The sequence below is a fragment of the Macrotis lagotis genome, chromosome 3, assembly GCF_037893015.1.
Source record: "Macrotis lagotis isolate mMagLag1 chromosome 3, bilby.v1.9.chrom.fasta, whole genome shotgun sequence".
Taxonomy (NCBI): Eukaryota; Metazoa; Chordata; class Mammalia; order Peramelemorphia; family Peramelidae; genus Macrotis; species Macrotis lagotis.
In genome coordinates, this window is record NC_133660.1 from 296634726 (window position 1) to 296647144 (window position 12419).

Consider the following 12419-nt stretch of genomic DNA (forward strand, 5'->3'; position numbering starts at 1 on the left):
TAGTACTGAGGTTTACATGAAGATGAGTATCATCAGATCTTTCAAAAAATAAAAATCAATAATCATGTGTTTTAAGTATGTTAATGAAACTTAAATTCTCCTAAAGAAGCCTATTTACAGTCCCCATTTCTCCACTTGCAATGCTGCACAATCCTATAACCACTTATACTCAGAAGATTGAAAAAGAATTCCCATGAGGATAAGATAAAATTCTCAGTGCATCTGATTTCCACATTTGATCTGATTTTTCTTTATTTTAGACTCTATGTGATTTTCCCCTGGTTATGTTTTTCCTCCTTTCTTTCATAGTCTTTTTTCCTAGACTTTTGACTATACTTACACATGGAATATCCAAACTCTGTTTAATTTCTTTTCTGAAACATTTTCTGTGTTTTTTTTAATTAATGTATCACTTTCGATTGTCTTACATTTCTGGCAATCTGCTGTCTGTCTTTATTAGACTCCTTTAGCTTGTGAATCTCTTGTTTTTTTCAAATATTTGTCAAATTACATATTTTTGAAATTTTGGCAAGGGTTGTTGATGACTCTCTTGAGAGCTTCTTTCACATCCTTGTTCCTCAGGCTATAGATCATAGGATTCAGCATCGGTATCACTAATGTGTAAAAAACCGAAGCCATCTTATCAGTATCTAAGGAATGGTTTGATGGGGGCAGCACATACATGAAAAGGAGTGTCCCATAGAAAATAGTCACAGCCACCATATGGGAAGCACAGGTGGAAAAGGCTTTCTTTCTCCCTTCCGCTGAACGTATCCTCAGGATGGCCAAGATGATGTTGAAATAGGACACCAGGACAACTGTCATAGAAAAAAAGAGATTGGTAGCTGCAGAGATAAAGTCTACTATCTCTGGCAAATGGGTACTAGAGCAAGATAAAGATAACAAGGGGACATTGTCACAGTAAAAATGATTAATGACATTGGAAGAACAAAAGGACACTGAGAAAACACAAGAGGTGACTATCACTGCTGTGGAGAAGCTATAAATGTATTTAAGGACAACGAGTAGGATACAAATCTTCCTTGATACCACAACCATGTATAATAGAGGATTGCAAATAGCCACATAGCGGTCATAGGCCATGATCGCCAACATGAAAATCTCAGCAACAATGAAGACTAAGAACCCTCCAAATTGGGCAGCACACCCATAGTAGGAAATTGTTTTCTTCTCTACCAAGAAATTCACCAGCATCTGAGGAGCAATGACCGTGGAATTGCCCAGATTGATGATAGCCAACTGTCTGAGAAAAAAGTACATGGGAGTTTGAAGTTTAGCATCTATACTAGTGAGTGTGATGATTCCCACATTTCCTGTCACTGTTACTCCATAAATTGCTAAGAAGATGAAAAAGAGAGGAACCTGAAGTTCTGGACGTTTTGAGACACCAATGAGAATGAATGTGGTCACATGGGAAAGATTTCCTGTAACCATTTTGGATAGCTTCATCTGCTGTAGGAACAAATGGGAAAACATGTTAAAAGGCCAAGGATAACAATATCTAGATCTTTCCACTCAAGTAAACCAAAACCTATCTTGAATTTAGAGAAATGTGTTTTAAAGAGTTGACTATAGGACAGCTTGGTGGCGCAGTGGATGAAGCACCAGCCCTGGAGTCAGGAGTACCTGGGTTCAAATCCAGTCTCAGACACTTAATAATGACCTAGCTGTGTGGCTTTGGGCAAGCCACTTAACCCCATTTGCCTTGCAAAAACCTAAAAAAAACAAAAAAAAACCAAACAAACAACAGTTGACTATAAAATTTTCACAATGAAAATTTTGATGTAAGGTGTGTTCACAGAAGACTAGTACTTGTGGTATGAGAGTTGTCAAGCTACTGCAGTGGTGGTAAAGTCTTCACCTTGAAAAGGCTACAACCTAAAGTCAAAGTGGAAGGAGTGTTGAAGCATGGTCTTCTGTTTTCATAATTGTGTGCTCAATGCAGACTGAGAAGTTAAGATTCAGTAAAGCATGGATCGATTCTTTGTTACTTGTCCTAATTTTAGTCTAACCACCAACTATACCATCCATTTGGGAAACCGTTGGTTACAGCAAATGGGGAAGTTCTGAATACTGTGGACAAGTGCACTTACCTTGGCAGTGTCCTTTCCAGGAAAGTACACGTTGATAATGAAGTTGACACATTCATTGACCCATAACTCAGTGTTTCGGAGGTTCCAAAAGAAAGTGTGGGAGAGAAAAATGGCTACCAAGCTGAAGGTCTACAGAAGCATGGTGCTGGGCTCATTGCTGTCTGACCTGTGAAACCTGGTCAGCCTTCCAGTGCCATGTCAGGAAATGCAATCTTTTCCATTTAACTTGTCCTAAGAAGATGCTGAAGACACCTGGCAAGAGAAGATACCAACCACTGAAGTCCTATCTTGAGCTAAACTGCCTAGAATACAACATTGCTATAAAGAGTGCAACGAAGAAGAACTGACTACATTGTTTAAATACCAAAAATGCTCGTCAAACGAGCGTGGAAAACGCACACAGGGCAAGAACTCACGGTTGTGTCAGAAAAAATGATAAATCATTCTTAAAAACTTTGGAATTAACTATGTAGCAAGGCATACACTAGCACAAGACCACCCAGTATGGCATATCCGCATTAGAGAGGGTACTGTGCTCTATGAGTAAGGCAGAATTGAAGCAGCTCAAAGGAAATATGAGATGCAGAAGTTTGAAGTATCCAGTCAAGGTGTTCTCATGAATTATTTGTTCTCCACCTTTGGATTGAGCATTCTGAACTTGTATTGGTCTGATCAGTCACACTGTAACTTGTCTCTAATATAGTGGTGTCATTTGAGGTTTTTTGGTAACAAAAGAATAGAACTAACCACACTTCAGAATAAAAAAAAGGATAAAGGTTTTATTTATTATGTTGTTGAATATTAGGACTTATGGGTGGAGATAAAATATTAATAAAGAACATTAAATGTAAAAGTTCCTATTGAGTACAACCTCTCCACCCATAGCTAGCAAGCTAAGTGAGATAAGACTGAGAGGCATCATTCTGATACCTCCAATTAAGAAAATGAATAATTACATACATTGAAAGCTTATATTTCCTTGGAATTTCTCGCATGTGGTAGAAGTGAACTAAGCATGTTGAAAATAGTAAATATTTGTGAGGCACTGCAATTAAATTGCACAGCAATTTTTAGAGGGGAACCTTTCCTAATTTTAATTCATTTCAGTACCATTCCTCCATTATCTGTAATTTATCCTGACTATACCTTGTTTGAATACAGTGATCTTCATGTGATCTCTCTCATTTGATCATATGGTTGAGAACAGGCAGTATCTTTTGCCTATTTTGAATATAACCAGCAATTTGGCATAATTTTAACTCATTGCAGGGTTTTAATCATTATTTATTGATCATTTGACTTTCAAATCTCTTTCTTCTGAGGAAATGAATCAGAACTATAAGTTCTAATATTGCTTTTTGCCTCAGTAATGATTAGCATGGGGAGAAAGAGTGTGGGGATTTTAGCAAATTGATGCTTGATATAATTTATTAGTAATATGTGAATACATCCAAAGCAAGTAAAATATTGAACTGAATTCATAAAAATATAAAGTTAAGAATAAATTGGAAAAGACTTCCACTTTTGTTTGCCTTGGTCAAATCTCATGCTTGTTTCATCTCTGGGTATGACATTTTAAAAAAACATTTTGACAGACTACCAACTTTTTTTGAAAAATAGGTGAGACTGACATATAATGAGAAAAGAATTTGAAATTATTAAGCTTGGCTTGGAAAGGCTTAGAACTGGAAAGGATAAAGCATCTTCAGATATTTATATAACTATCACAAAAAGGGATTTGTGATTCTGCTTTACTCATCAAAGTAGAAATTATACAATGCATAGAAATAATAGAAAATTATTTTTGGTCAAATTAAAGTAAAATTATACCAAAAAAACCAAGCTTCTAAATTTAAGTCATCTATTTGTGGAGGCTTAAACTTTGCCATCACTGAGTTCTTTCAGCAGAGGCTTCAGGTTTAACATTTAAAATTCAAAATCTGGGAAGCCTAGGTGGTGTAGTGGATAGATCAAACAGCCCTGGAGTCAAGAGTACCTGAGTTCAAATCCGGCCTCAGACAGTTAATAATTACCTAGCTGTGTGGCCTTGGGCAAGCCATTTAACCCCTTTGCCTTGCAAAATTAAATAAATAAACAAACAGATAGATAGATAGATAGATAAATGAATGCATGAATGAATAAACAAAGAAATAGATAGATAGGTAAATAAATAGTTAAATAAATAAATGGAATAAAAAATAAAATTCAGAATCCACACAATTGATTATGATAGGAGAGTATATTCTGAGCTTGTACAAATGAAGGAAAAGAAACTAAACTATCTCAGTTGGGTGGCTAACTGCAGTATTTTGATTCCATAGTTCAAACCTGGGTTCCAGAAAACAATGGAAAACTTGATTGTGACTTAAGATTTGCTCAAAGGTAAAGCCTAGAGATCATGAATGTGTTCAAATCAGACATATCAGCAAATATAATTACCTTATTTTTCATTTTGCTGATTGTACAAACTTATTAAAATGATGGAAAAATATCACTAATGCAAAATAATTTTAAGATTGTATAAATATATTTCTTTTTTGAATATTCTTGCACACTACTGATTCCAACTCCACACAAATTATAGAGTACTAGCTCTGTAAAGTATAGCTTGGTAATGTGATTATCTTTCTGCTATATACATCCCCTTTATTATGTAGTTTTAATTCTTAGCAAACTATCACACCTGATAATAAATGACCCTTTCCTTCTAGGGTAAGCAAGACACCCAGATTCATTTAAACTAAAGTCTAAATCTACCATTTAATGATTCACTTACTATGAAAAGACACATTCAATGGGTCAAAATGATGAATGAGTTGCGTCTATAGATTTCAAAGTCCATAAGCTCCACAACACTATGCCTAAGATTACAGTAGCAATTAAAGCAGTTGTAGAATCTCACATGAAGTAAAGTTTGTGGGATCTAATTTGTTATATTGTTTTGGAAACTAATAAATTATTTTGCTGCTAAAATCTATCTTTATGTTATCTTCATCCAAAATATTAGTGAACCCCATTAAATTTCTAGTAATTCTGGAGATGACTTCTCAAGGAATTTGGGTCTCTCCAGAATCTGGATCTACCTAAAATATTATCATGTAGGGTCCCTACAACAAGGTCTACCCAAGCTTGTGTTTTGGCTTCACTCAAATTTATGGGATGTTGACATTTATCCATATTCATTTCAATATACTTTACTCACAACTAGAACTCTAAAAAATTGCCTAACTTCATAGAGATGGTTCATCTGTGGGTATCCTTGTCTAAATCTCTGTGATACAAAACTTCCAGATAGTGGATGAGATAGAGTTCTACCTCCTTTCTGGTTTGTGCACCTCTACTAAATGACCTAACACATTGCTTTCTAAAGCTATTTCAGATTTTGGCATTTTTTCTCTTGAACAACTATTTAGAAGACTATTGATTTTCCCCAAAACATCCCCATGACAATGATTAATGAGACCCATTGTGATGGGTATCCCATAAAAGCAGCAGGATATGACATTGACATATCAGCAAAAAAAAATCCTTAACAATTTAGAAACATGCTGAGAATTCCTCTCTAAATCCTCTATACCTATGATACAGTATGGCATGGTTACTCCTTAATACATCTAAGAGTATTCCTCAGCCTTATTTCAATGAATTTTCTAGATGTGAAATTCTACATCATCATCCAGACTTTTGCCTTTTATCACCATTCCTCTGATGTGCTTCATGCTTGGAAGAGATGAAATGGTCATCCTCCTTTTGGAACCCAAATCTCTAAACAGAAATTATGTATCTCCTTTTATTGCCTTATCTTTTTACATGGTCTTTTTCTTCTCTATCTTCTCTTAACAGGTTACCATGATGTAGTCTGAGAGAACAATTAGATTAAGGAAGGTTTTGACTTACTCTTCAAGCAGGGCTCAAGTAGGAAAGGAAGAACATGATCACAACTTTCTTCAAACCATTATGAGTTATCATCTAAGGGAAACTGGAGGTCTTTGCCCATATCGACCTAACTCACCCAAGCACTCCAGAAAATTCAGTCTTTGGTCATCAGAATACTGGAAACAGGATTCTAGGATTCCACCTTCCCAAACCTCCAGTGTCTATACAAGACCTGCAAAAACATTCTTATAGAAGTTTATATCCCTGAAGAAGGAAGATCAGTTCAACTGCTCTTTCAATAAAATAATTCATTTATATTCAACTGCTTTAGACAAACGTCATGAATGTTTTCACCCATGAATGGTTCAATGCTTTATTTGAATTGTTCATTGTTTAAAAGAACATACAGGACCCACCAGCATCAAGGATGTTTCATTGAACTCTATTCAGATTTCAATTTCCTGCTTAAGGTTTAAGTATATAATTCTGTCTCGTTCAGATCATGTTTTACCATTCTTGCCTCCTCAGTAGTGCCTGAACATTTATCATACTAGTTGTGTTCAAAGAAAGCAAAAACATTGTGACAATTTCCCAGGCCAAATGCCCAAATTCCTCCCCTTTACTATCCAACATATTATTCTTCAACCTAAAGTGGATTATTAAATTAACTAGGGTACAGTAGTTGTTTATGTGTAGGCAATTTTTCAGTTGTGTCTGACTCTTTTTTTCACCATGTAGAGTTTACTTATCAAAGATACTGATGGGGTTTGCCATTTTCTTCTCCAGCTAATTTTACAACTGAGGAAATTGAGGCAAACACATTTAAGGGCCTACCTCAGGGTGATACAATTTGTAAGTATGAGGCAAGATTTGAACTCAAGATAGATGAGTCTTTCTCACTCCTGGCTGGGCAAATAACTTACTGTGCCATCAAGCTATCCTGTGGGTGCTGTATTCTACCATTAGTCCATGTAGTCAGGTTCCTAAGTCCTTATTTCCTATCTGATGTCTTTTGGGAAACACCATAGAAATATATTTCGAGTCAGGAAGTCCTGTTATGACTGATTATTGTGTGATCCATCCTAAATTAACCTCTCAGTATTACGCACAGCTCTCAGCGTTTGAAGAAAAGTAGTAGATGGACTGAAGGAAAAAAATCTCAAGATGAAAGTAATAAAAGTTCAACAGCTATTTTTTTTTTTTATTTTTTATAATGTATTTTCTAGAAATAACTTATTTTCTAGAAAAGCAAATTGAACAGTGCTCCACCCTTGGACTCATCCAAAGTACCATGGAGACAGAAACAACGTTCCAATCCTTACAGTGATGACTGTACATGTAACACAATGGTAGGTTGATTAGCACATTGAAAATAAGTAAGTAAAAATAAGTCAGAAACAAATACAATGGAATAGTTCAACCTACCTGTTGAGGAGAAAAAATGTGCCCTGACCTCCTAGGACACAGCCTAATGAATTTCACTAGGGTTTTTGTTTGTTCCTGAAGAATCTCAACTCCTCTTATTAAATGATGTTTCCAGAATCTTATATGGTTCACAGAAAAATGTTGCAGGCACAACAGTTCCCCCAGGGGAAAAAAGGATATGAGGGACTCATTACTAAGACCTCTTTCCAAATCATTCTTCTCCCCAGGTGAATATATGAAAGAAGTTTGGGAATTAGAAAAATTATTTGTATATTTTTTCTTTTTAATTACTGCAAAGAATTATTTTAAGTACATAGAAAAAATTTGACCTATTAGAGCACTGGTTGCTTTTCTTGACCCTATTCTAGCTGTCTCATCCTAAATAATTCTCATTTATTCCCATATTGCTCTCACTTTGCCTTCCTTCTTGGATTGCCCCCTTTCCACTTCTCTCTTTGAACTTTCATATCATTTAGTAAATTAATGTTTGCAAATGAATCTGTTCAGTTTTTGCCTTCTTTCAAGAGTATGTTTCTTTTTTTAAGATTGCATGACAAAGAGTATAAGTAATGTGTCAATCATTTGCCATCAAGGATTTATTAAATGCCTACCATGTGCAATGGTCTATGCCCCAGGTGACAGGTATACGAGGACAAAGAAGAAAAGTGCCAAGAAACTGGCATCATAATTGGGAAACATATTCTACCCTTAGAAAAATCTATAATATGTCTGTTGTATATACTCTGATAATTCTAGTTATCAATTAGATCTATTCCAGGGAATTATGAAAAGGCTTTCATTTTTAAAAAGATACATTGGTATTAAAATGTTGAATTTATTATTACTAACTATGGCTTCATAAACTATGGTTTATCTGTGAACATATGAATTTCATTTAAATCTAAAGCCGTTGTCTTAATTTAGAATCTGTGAACTTATTTTTCATAAGACCAATATTTCCAATAATTTTTTGCCATCTTAAAAATTTATTTTGTGGATTAAACATTTTTTTACTTAAAAGGGCATGCATAAGCTTCAGTAACTCCCCAAAAGAAATTATTGCACATAAATTTTTAAGAATCCTTGATGGGGAAGCTAGGTGGTACAGTGGATAGAGCAATAACCCTGGAGTCAGGAGGACCTGAGTTCAAATCTGACCTCAGACACTTAACAATTACCGAGGTGTATGACCCTGGGCAAGTCATTTAACCCCATTGCTTTAAATAAATAAAAAAAAAAAGAATTGGATATAACTAAAATAACTGAACATGAATCCTTTACCCACTTTATTGTTACTGGGAGGGTTTTTATCTGTGGTGTGGGTGAAGAAGCTGGAGGGAATAAAAATGGAAAATTTTTGACAATAATATATATATTATAATATATATATATATATATATATATATATATATATATATATATATATACATTATAGCAGTTTAAAATGAGGTTTGGAAGGTTCTTGGAAAGTGATTTTAGGGTGGTCTAGATTTGGGTTTAAATTAATGAATTCACTAGGTCTGACTTACATTTAGTGACAAAAAGGTTTTTTCAATACTTACTGTAGCTAGCAGAAGCTAAAGTCGAGAGAAGATAGAAGAAGTAAAGGACAGTTGGGAATGGCTAATACCCAGGGGGATGAGCAAAAATGGGACAGCGAGAAAGTTAAGAGCATGGAAAGGTACAGCAGCAATAGAATCAATCAGTATAATTAGCATAGAGAGGGTGACAGCACAGTGTCCCTCACTAAAATCCAATCCATGTGCTTGTTATGGCATCACCTCCCTAATGCCATGGTCTTCTTCAAGGCTGAAGGAATCTGGGAAGCCTAGGTGGTGTAGTGGATAGATCACCAGCCCTGGAGTCAAGAGTACCTGAGTTCAAATCCGGCCTCAGACACTTAATAATTACTTAGCTGTGTGGCCTTGGACAAGCCACTTAACCCCATTTGCCTTGCAAAAACCTAAAAAAAAAAATAATGGACAAAATTCATCATTATCAGGGAGGAAGAGCAGTATAAGGAAGAAAAGCAAGTTGCATGTGTGCAACTAGGCTGATAATAGCAGTATCCAGCAAAAATTGAACAGATTAATTTGCAAATATTAACTTACTAAATGATATTAAAGTTCAAAGAGAGAAGTGGAAAGGTGGCAATTCAAGAAGGAAGACAAAGTCAGAGCAGCATGGAAATAAATAACAGTTAAGGTTTATATAGGGAACAATATATGTTGTATGGACTGGAAAACAGTGAAAAATGGGTAGGGGAAATGTGTTTGAGATACTCCCCTCCATCACAGTGGAGTTAGATTGCAGAAAGGTTCCCAGTTTCTGTGAAGTCTTCACAGTTCATTTGGGAAAGAAGGTCAAGTTTTCAAGTTCAAGCTAAGACATTTATATTCCTGTAGGGTCTTGGAATGGGTTTGTATGGGAGAGAAACTATTTTATTAGGGTCTCTTTGTCCCACAGTGGAGCCATGATATGGAAATCAGATGGATTTCAGGACATGCCAATTGAGCACAATAATGTTTATTCTTAATATTTATCTTCATCAATATAAGTGCACAATTTGATACAAAATTTTACATGTACTTTGTATATTATAAAATGTAAGTTTCTAATCTTTGTAAAGTTCATGATAAAAATTATTTATTTATATATATCATACACTTAAACATTTCATTCATATATTTTTATGAATACATATATTTGCTTGTATGTCCATATGCATATGTATTATGAGCATGTCATATATATGTAAATGCTAATTATATAATGTACATATGTACACATTTTGTTTCTGTACATAGTGCCGATGACATTCAAAAATAGATATGAATTTTCACTGCTCTCTTTAGCAACAAATATGAATCTCTCATTTGTATAAAAAGTTACCAGATGGAGCCAATATCGTGAAGGGGAAGCAATCACATGCTTTGTGGAGTTCTTTAACATAATGATAAGCACAAAGATCCTCAATTGGGAGGGGCCATTCTGTCCAATGGAATTTCTGATAGAATCTAAGGAACTGGACTAAGGAACTGGACATGAGTATATTCTCAATTAATGGTCTTTCCCTTGATGGAGCAGCTAAGAAGTAGCTTTATCAGATCCTACCAACTGATTATGGAATTTATATTATTCCTCCAACCCCATTTTGGGTTGGTTTTCAAGCAGGGCCCCACACAGGTATGTGAAAAGAAGCTTAGAGAAGCCAAATAAAGCATATGATAGCCTAATTCTGTTCTTTTTAGATGTCCACTTTTGTAGACTAACATGTGCGTAACCCATTTCTGTTTGCCCTTTATTAGGACAAACGCTGTGGCTATCACATTGATTTAATTCCTTTTTAAAAATTATTTATTTTCATTCATATGAACAGTTATATTTTTAAGTTACAAAATTTCCCTCCACCTCTCTTCCCAACCCCCTCCCCTCAGCAGCAAACAGCTGGGTTAGCATGGTACATATATACTTTGATAAATATGTTTTCAAACTAATAATTTTCCATATGAAGAATTAGGAATAAGTGAAAGAGATACATAGAGATAATTTCTATAAAGTGTTCATCAGATTCTGAAGGGTTGTGGTTTTTTTGCATGTAGTTGTTTTGTTTTTCTTCCTCTGCATAGGGATAGCATTGTCCACAGCCAGTCCAATACAATTGACCTAGCTCTCTGGATTGCTGAGAGGAGCTGCTTCCATCAAGGCTGTTCATCTCACAATATTGTTGTTGATGTGTACATTGTTCTCTTGGTTCTAGTCCCTTAACTCAGTATCAGATCTCATAATTCATTTCAGGCTTCTTTAGAGTCCAACCATTTATGATTTCTTATAGAACAATAGTATTCCATAGAATTTATGCATCATAACTTGTTAAGCCATTATCCAATTGATGGGCATCTCCTCAATTTCCAATTCTTTGCCACCACAAAAAGAGCTGCTATGAATATTTTAGAACATGTAGGATTTTTCCCTTTTTTATAATTTCTTCTGGATATAGACCTTGAATTGGAATTGCTGGGTCAAAGGGTATTGGTCTTTGGGCATAGTTCCATAGTTCTCCAGAAAGGTTGGGTCTATTCCCAACTCCACCAGTGATGGATCAGTGTCCCAATCCTCCCACAACTTCTCCAGCATTGATCATTTTCCCTTTTTCTCATCTTGGGGAATCTAATAGGTGTGAGATGATAACTCATTGTTGTTTTAATTTGCATTTCTCTAATCAGTAATGATTTGGAGCATTTTTTTCATATGATTTTATTTAGCTTTAAATACTTCATTTGGAAACTGTCCTGCTCATATCCTTGACCATTTAGGTTTAATTCTTTATTAAGAACACATCATGGAAGTCATCAATAGATACATATATTTAAATATGCATGCATACAGCTTTGTTCTTCATAACCCAGACAGAACCAGGGGCTAAGGAAACAGAGTATAAATTCAAAATAAATGTAAACTACCTGAAAATTTAATTTAAACAAAATCTTTGTGAAACGTTCAGTCTTTTCTAATTCTTACTAGTTAATATTACTAAACTTCAACTAGCGTCTTTAACGTTTATGATTCTTTTTCATTTAAATAGGCTCTCAGAAGACTTAAAGTGATCTTAGAGATACTGGGTAATACATTGGAAAGAGCAACAAATTTGAAGTAGGGAGTTGATTTTGTGAAACTTAATTTTTTAGACTTAAAATAAAAGGAAATTTCAGTTTTACAAGAATTTTATTCTCTTTTCACCATAAAAACTATAAGCTGAAGAAATCATTAAAGAAGTTTTACAGGAGCATACTGAGTCAAAAAATATTTATATAAAACACAAAAAGAGTCATAAACATTTGGTAGACAAACAATCAGGTTACGCATTAGTACATAAAGGAATCATTGATTACTTTATGATCATCCTACCAATCCATAAGATCTGTTCTATGTCAGAAAAAGCAAAGATTCAATTCATAGCATTAGTGCCTCCTTTTCTTACGTGATATTTTATGTGGTTTCAGA

The 12419-nt window shown here is 34.8% G+C and overlaps 1 protein-coding gene across 1 annotated transcript; it reads right to left on the minus strand.

Annotated features, from left to right (window-relative positions):
* Positions 1–507: 507 nt before the first annotated feature.
* Positions 508–1470, minus strand: LOC141516841 (olfactory receptor 8J3-like). The gene has a single exon (XM_074227807.1). It carries the CDS (start codon positions 1468–1470, stop codon positions 508–510), a length of 963 nt encoding a protein of 320 aa, XP_074083908.1.
* Between the last annotated feature and the right edge of the window lie 10949 nt (positions 1471–12419).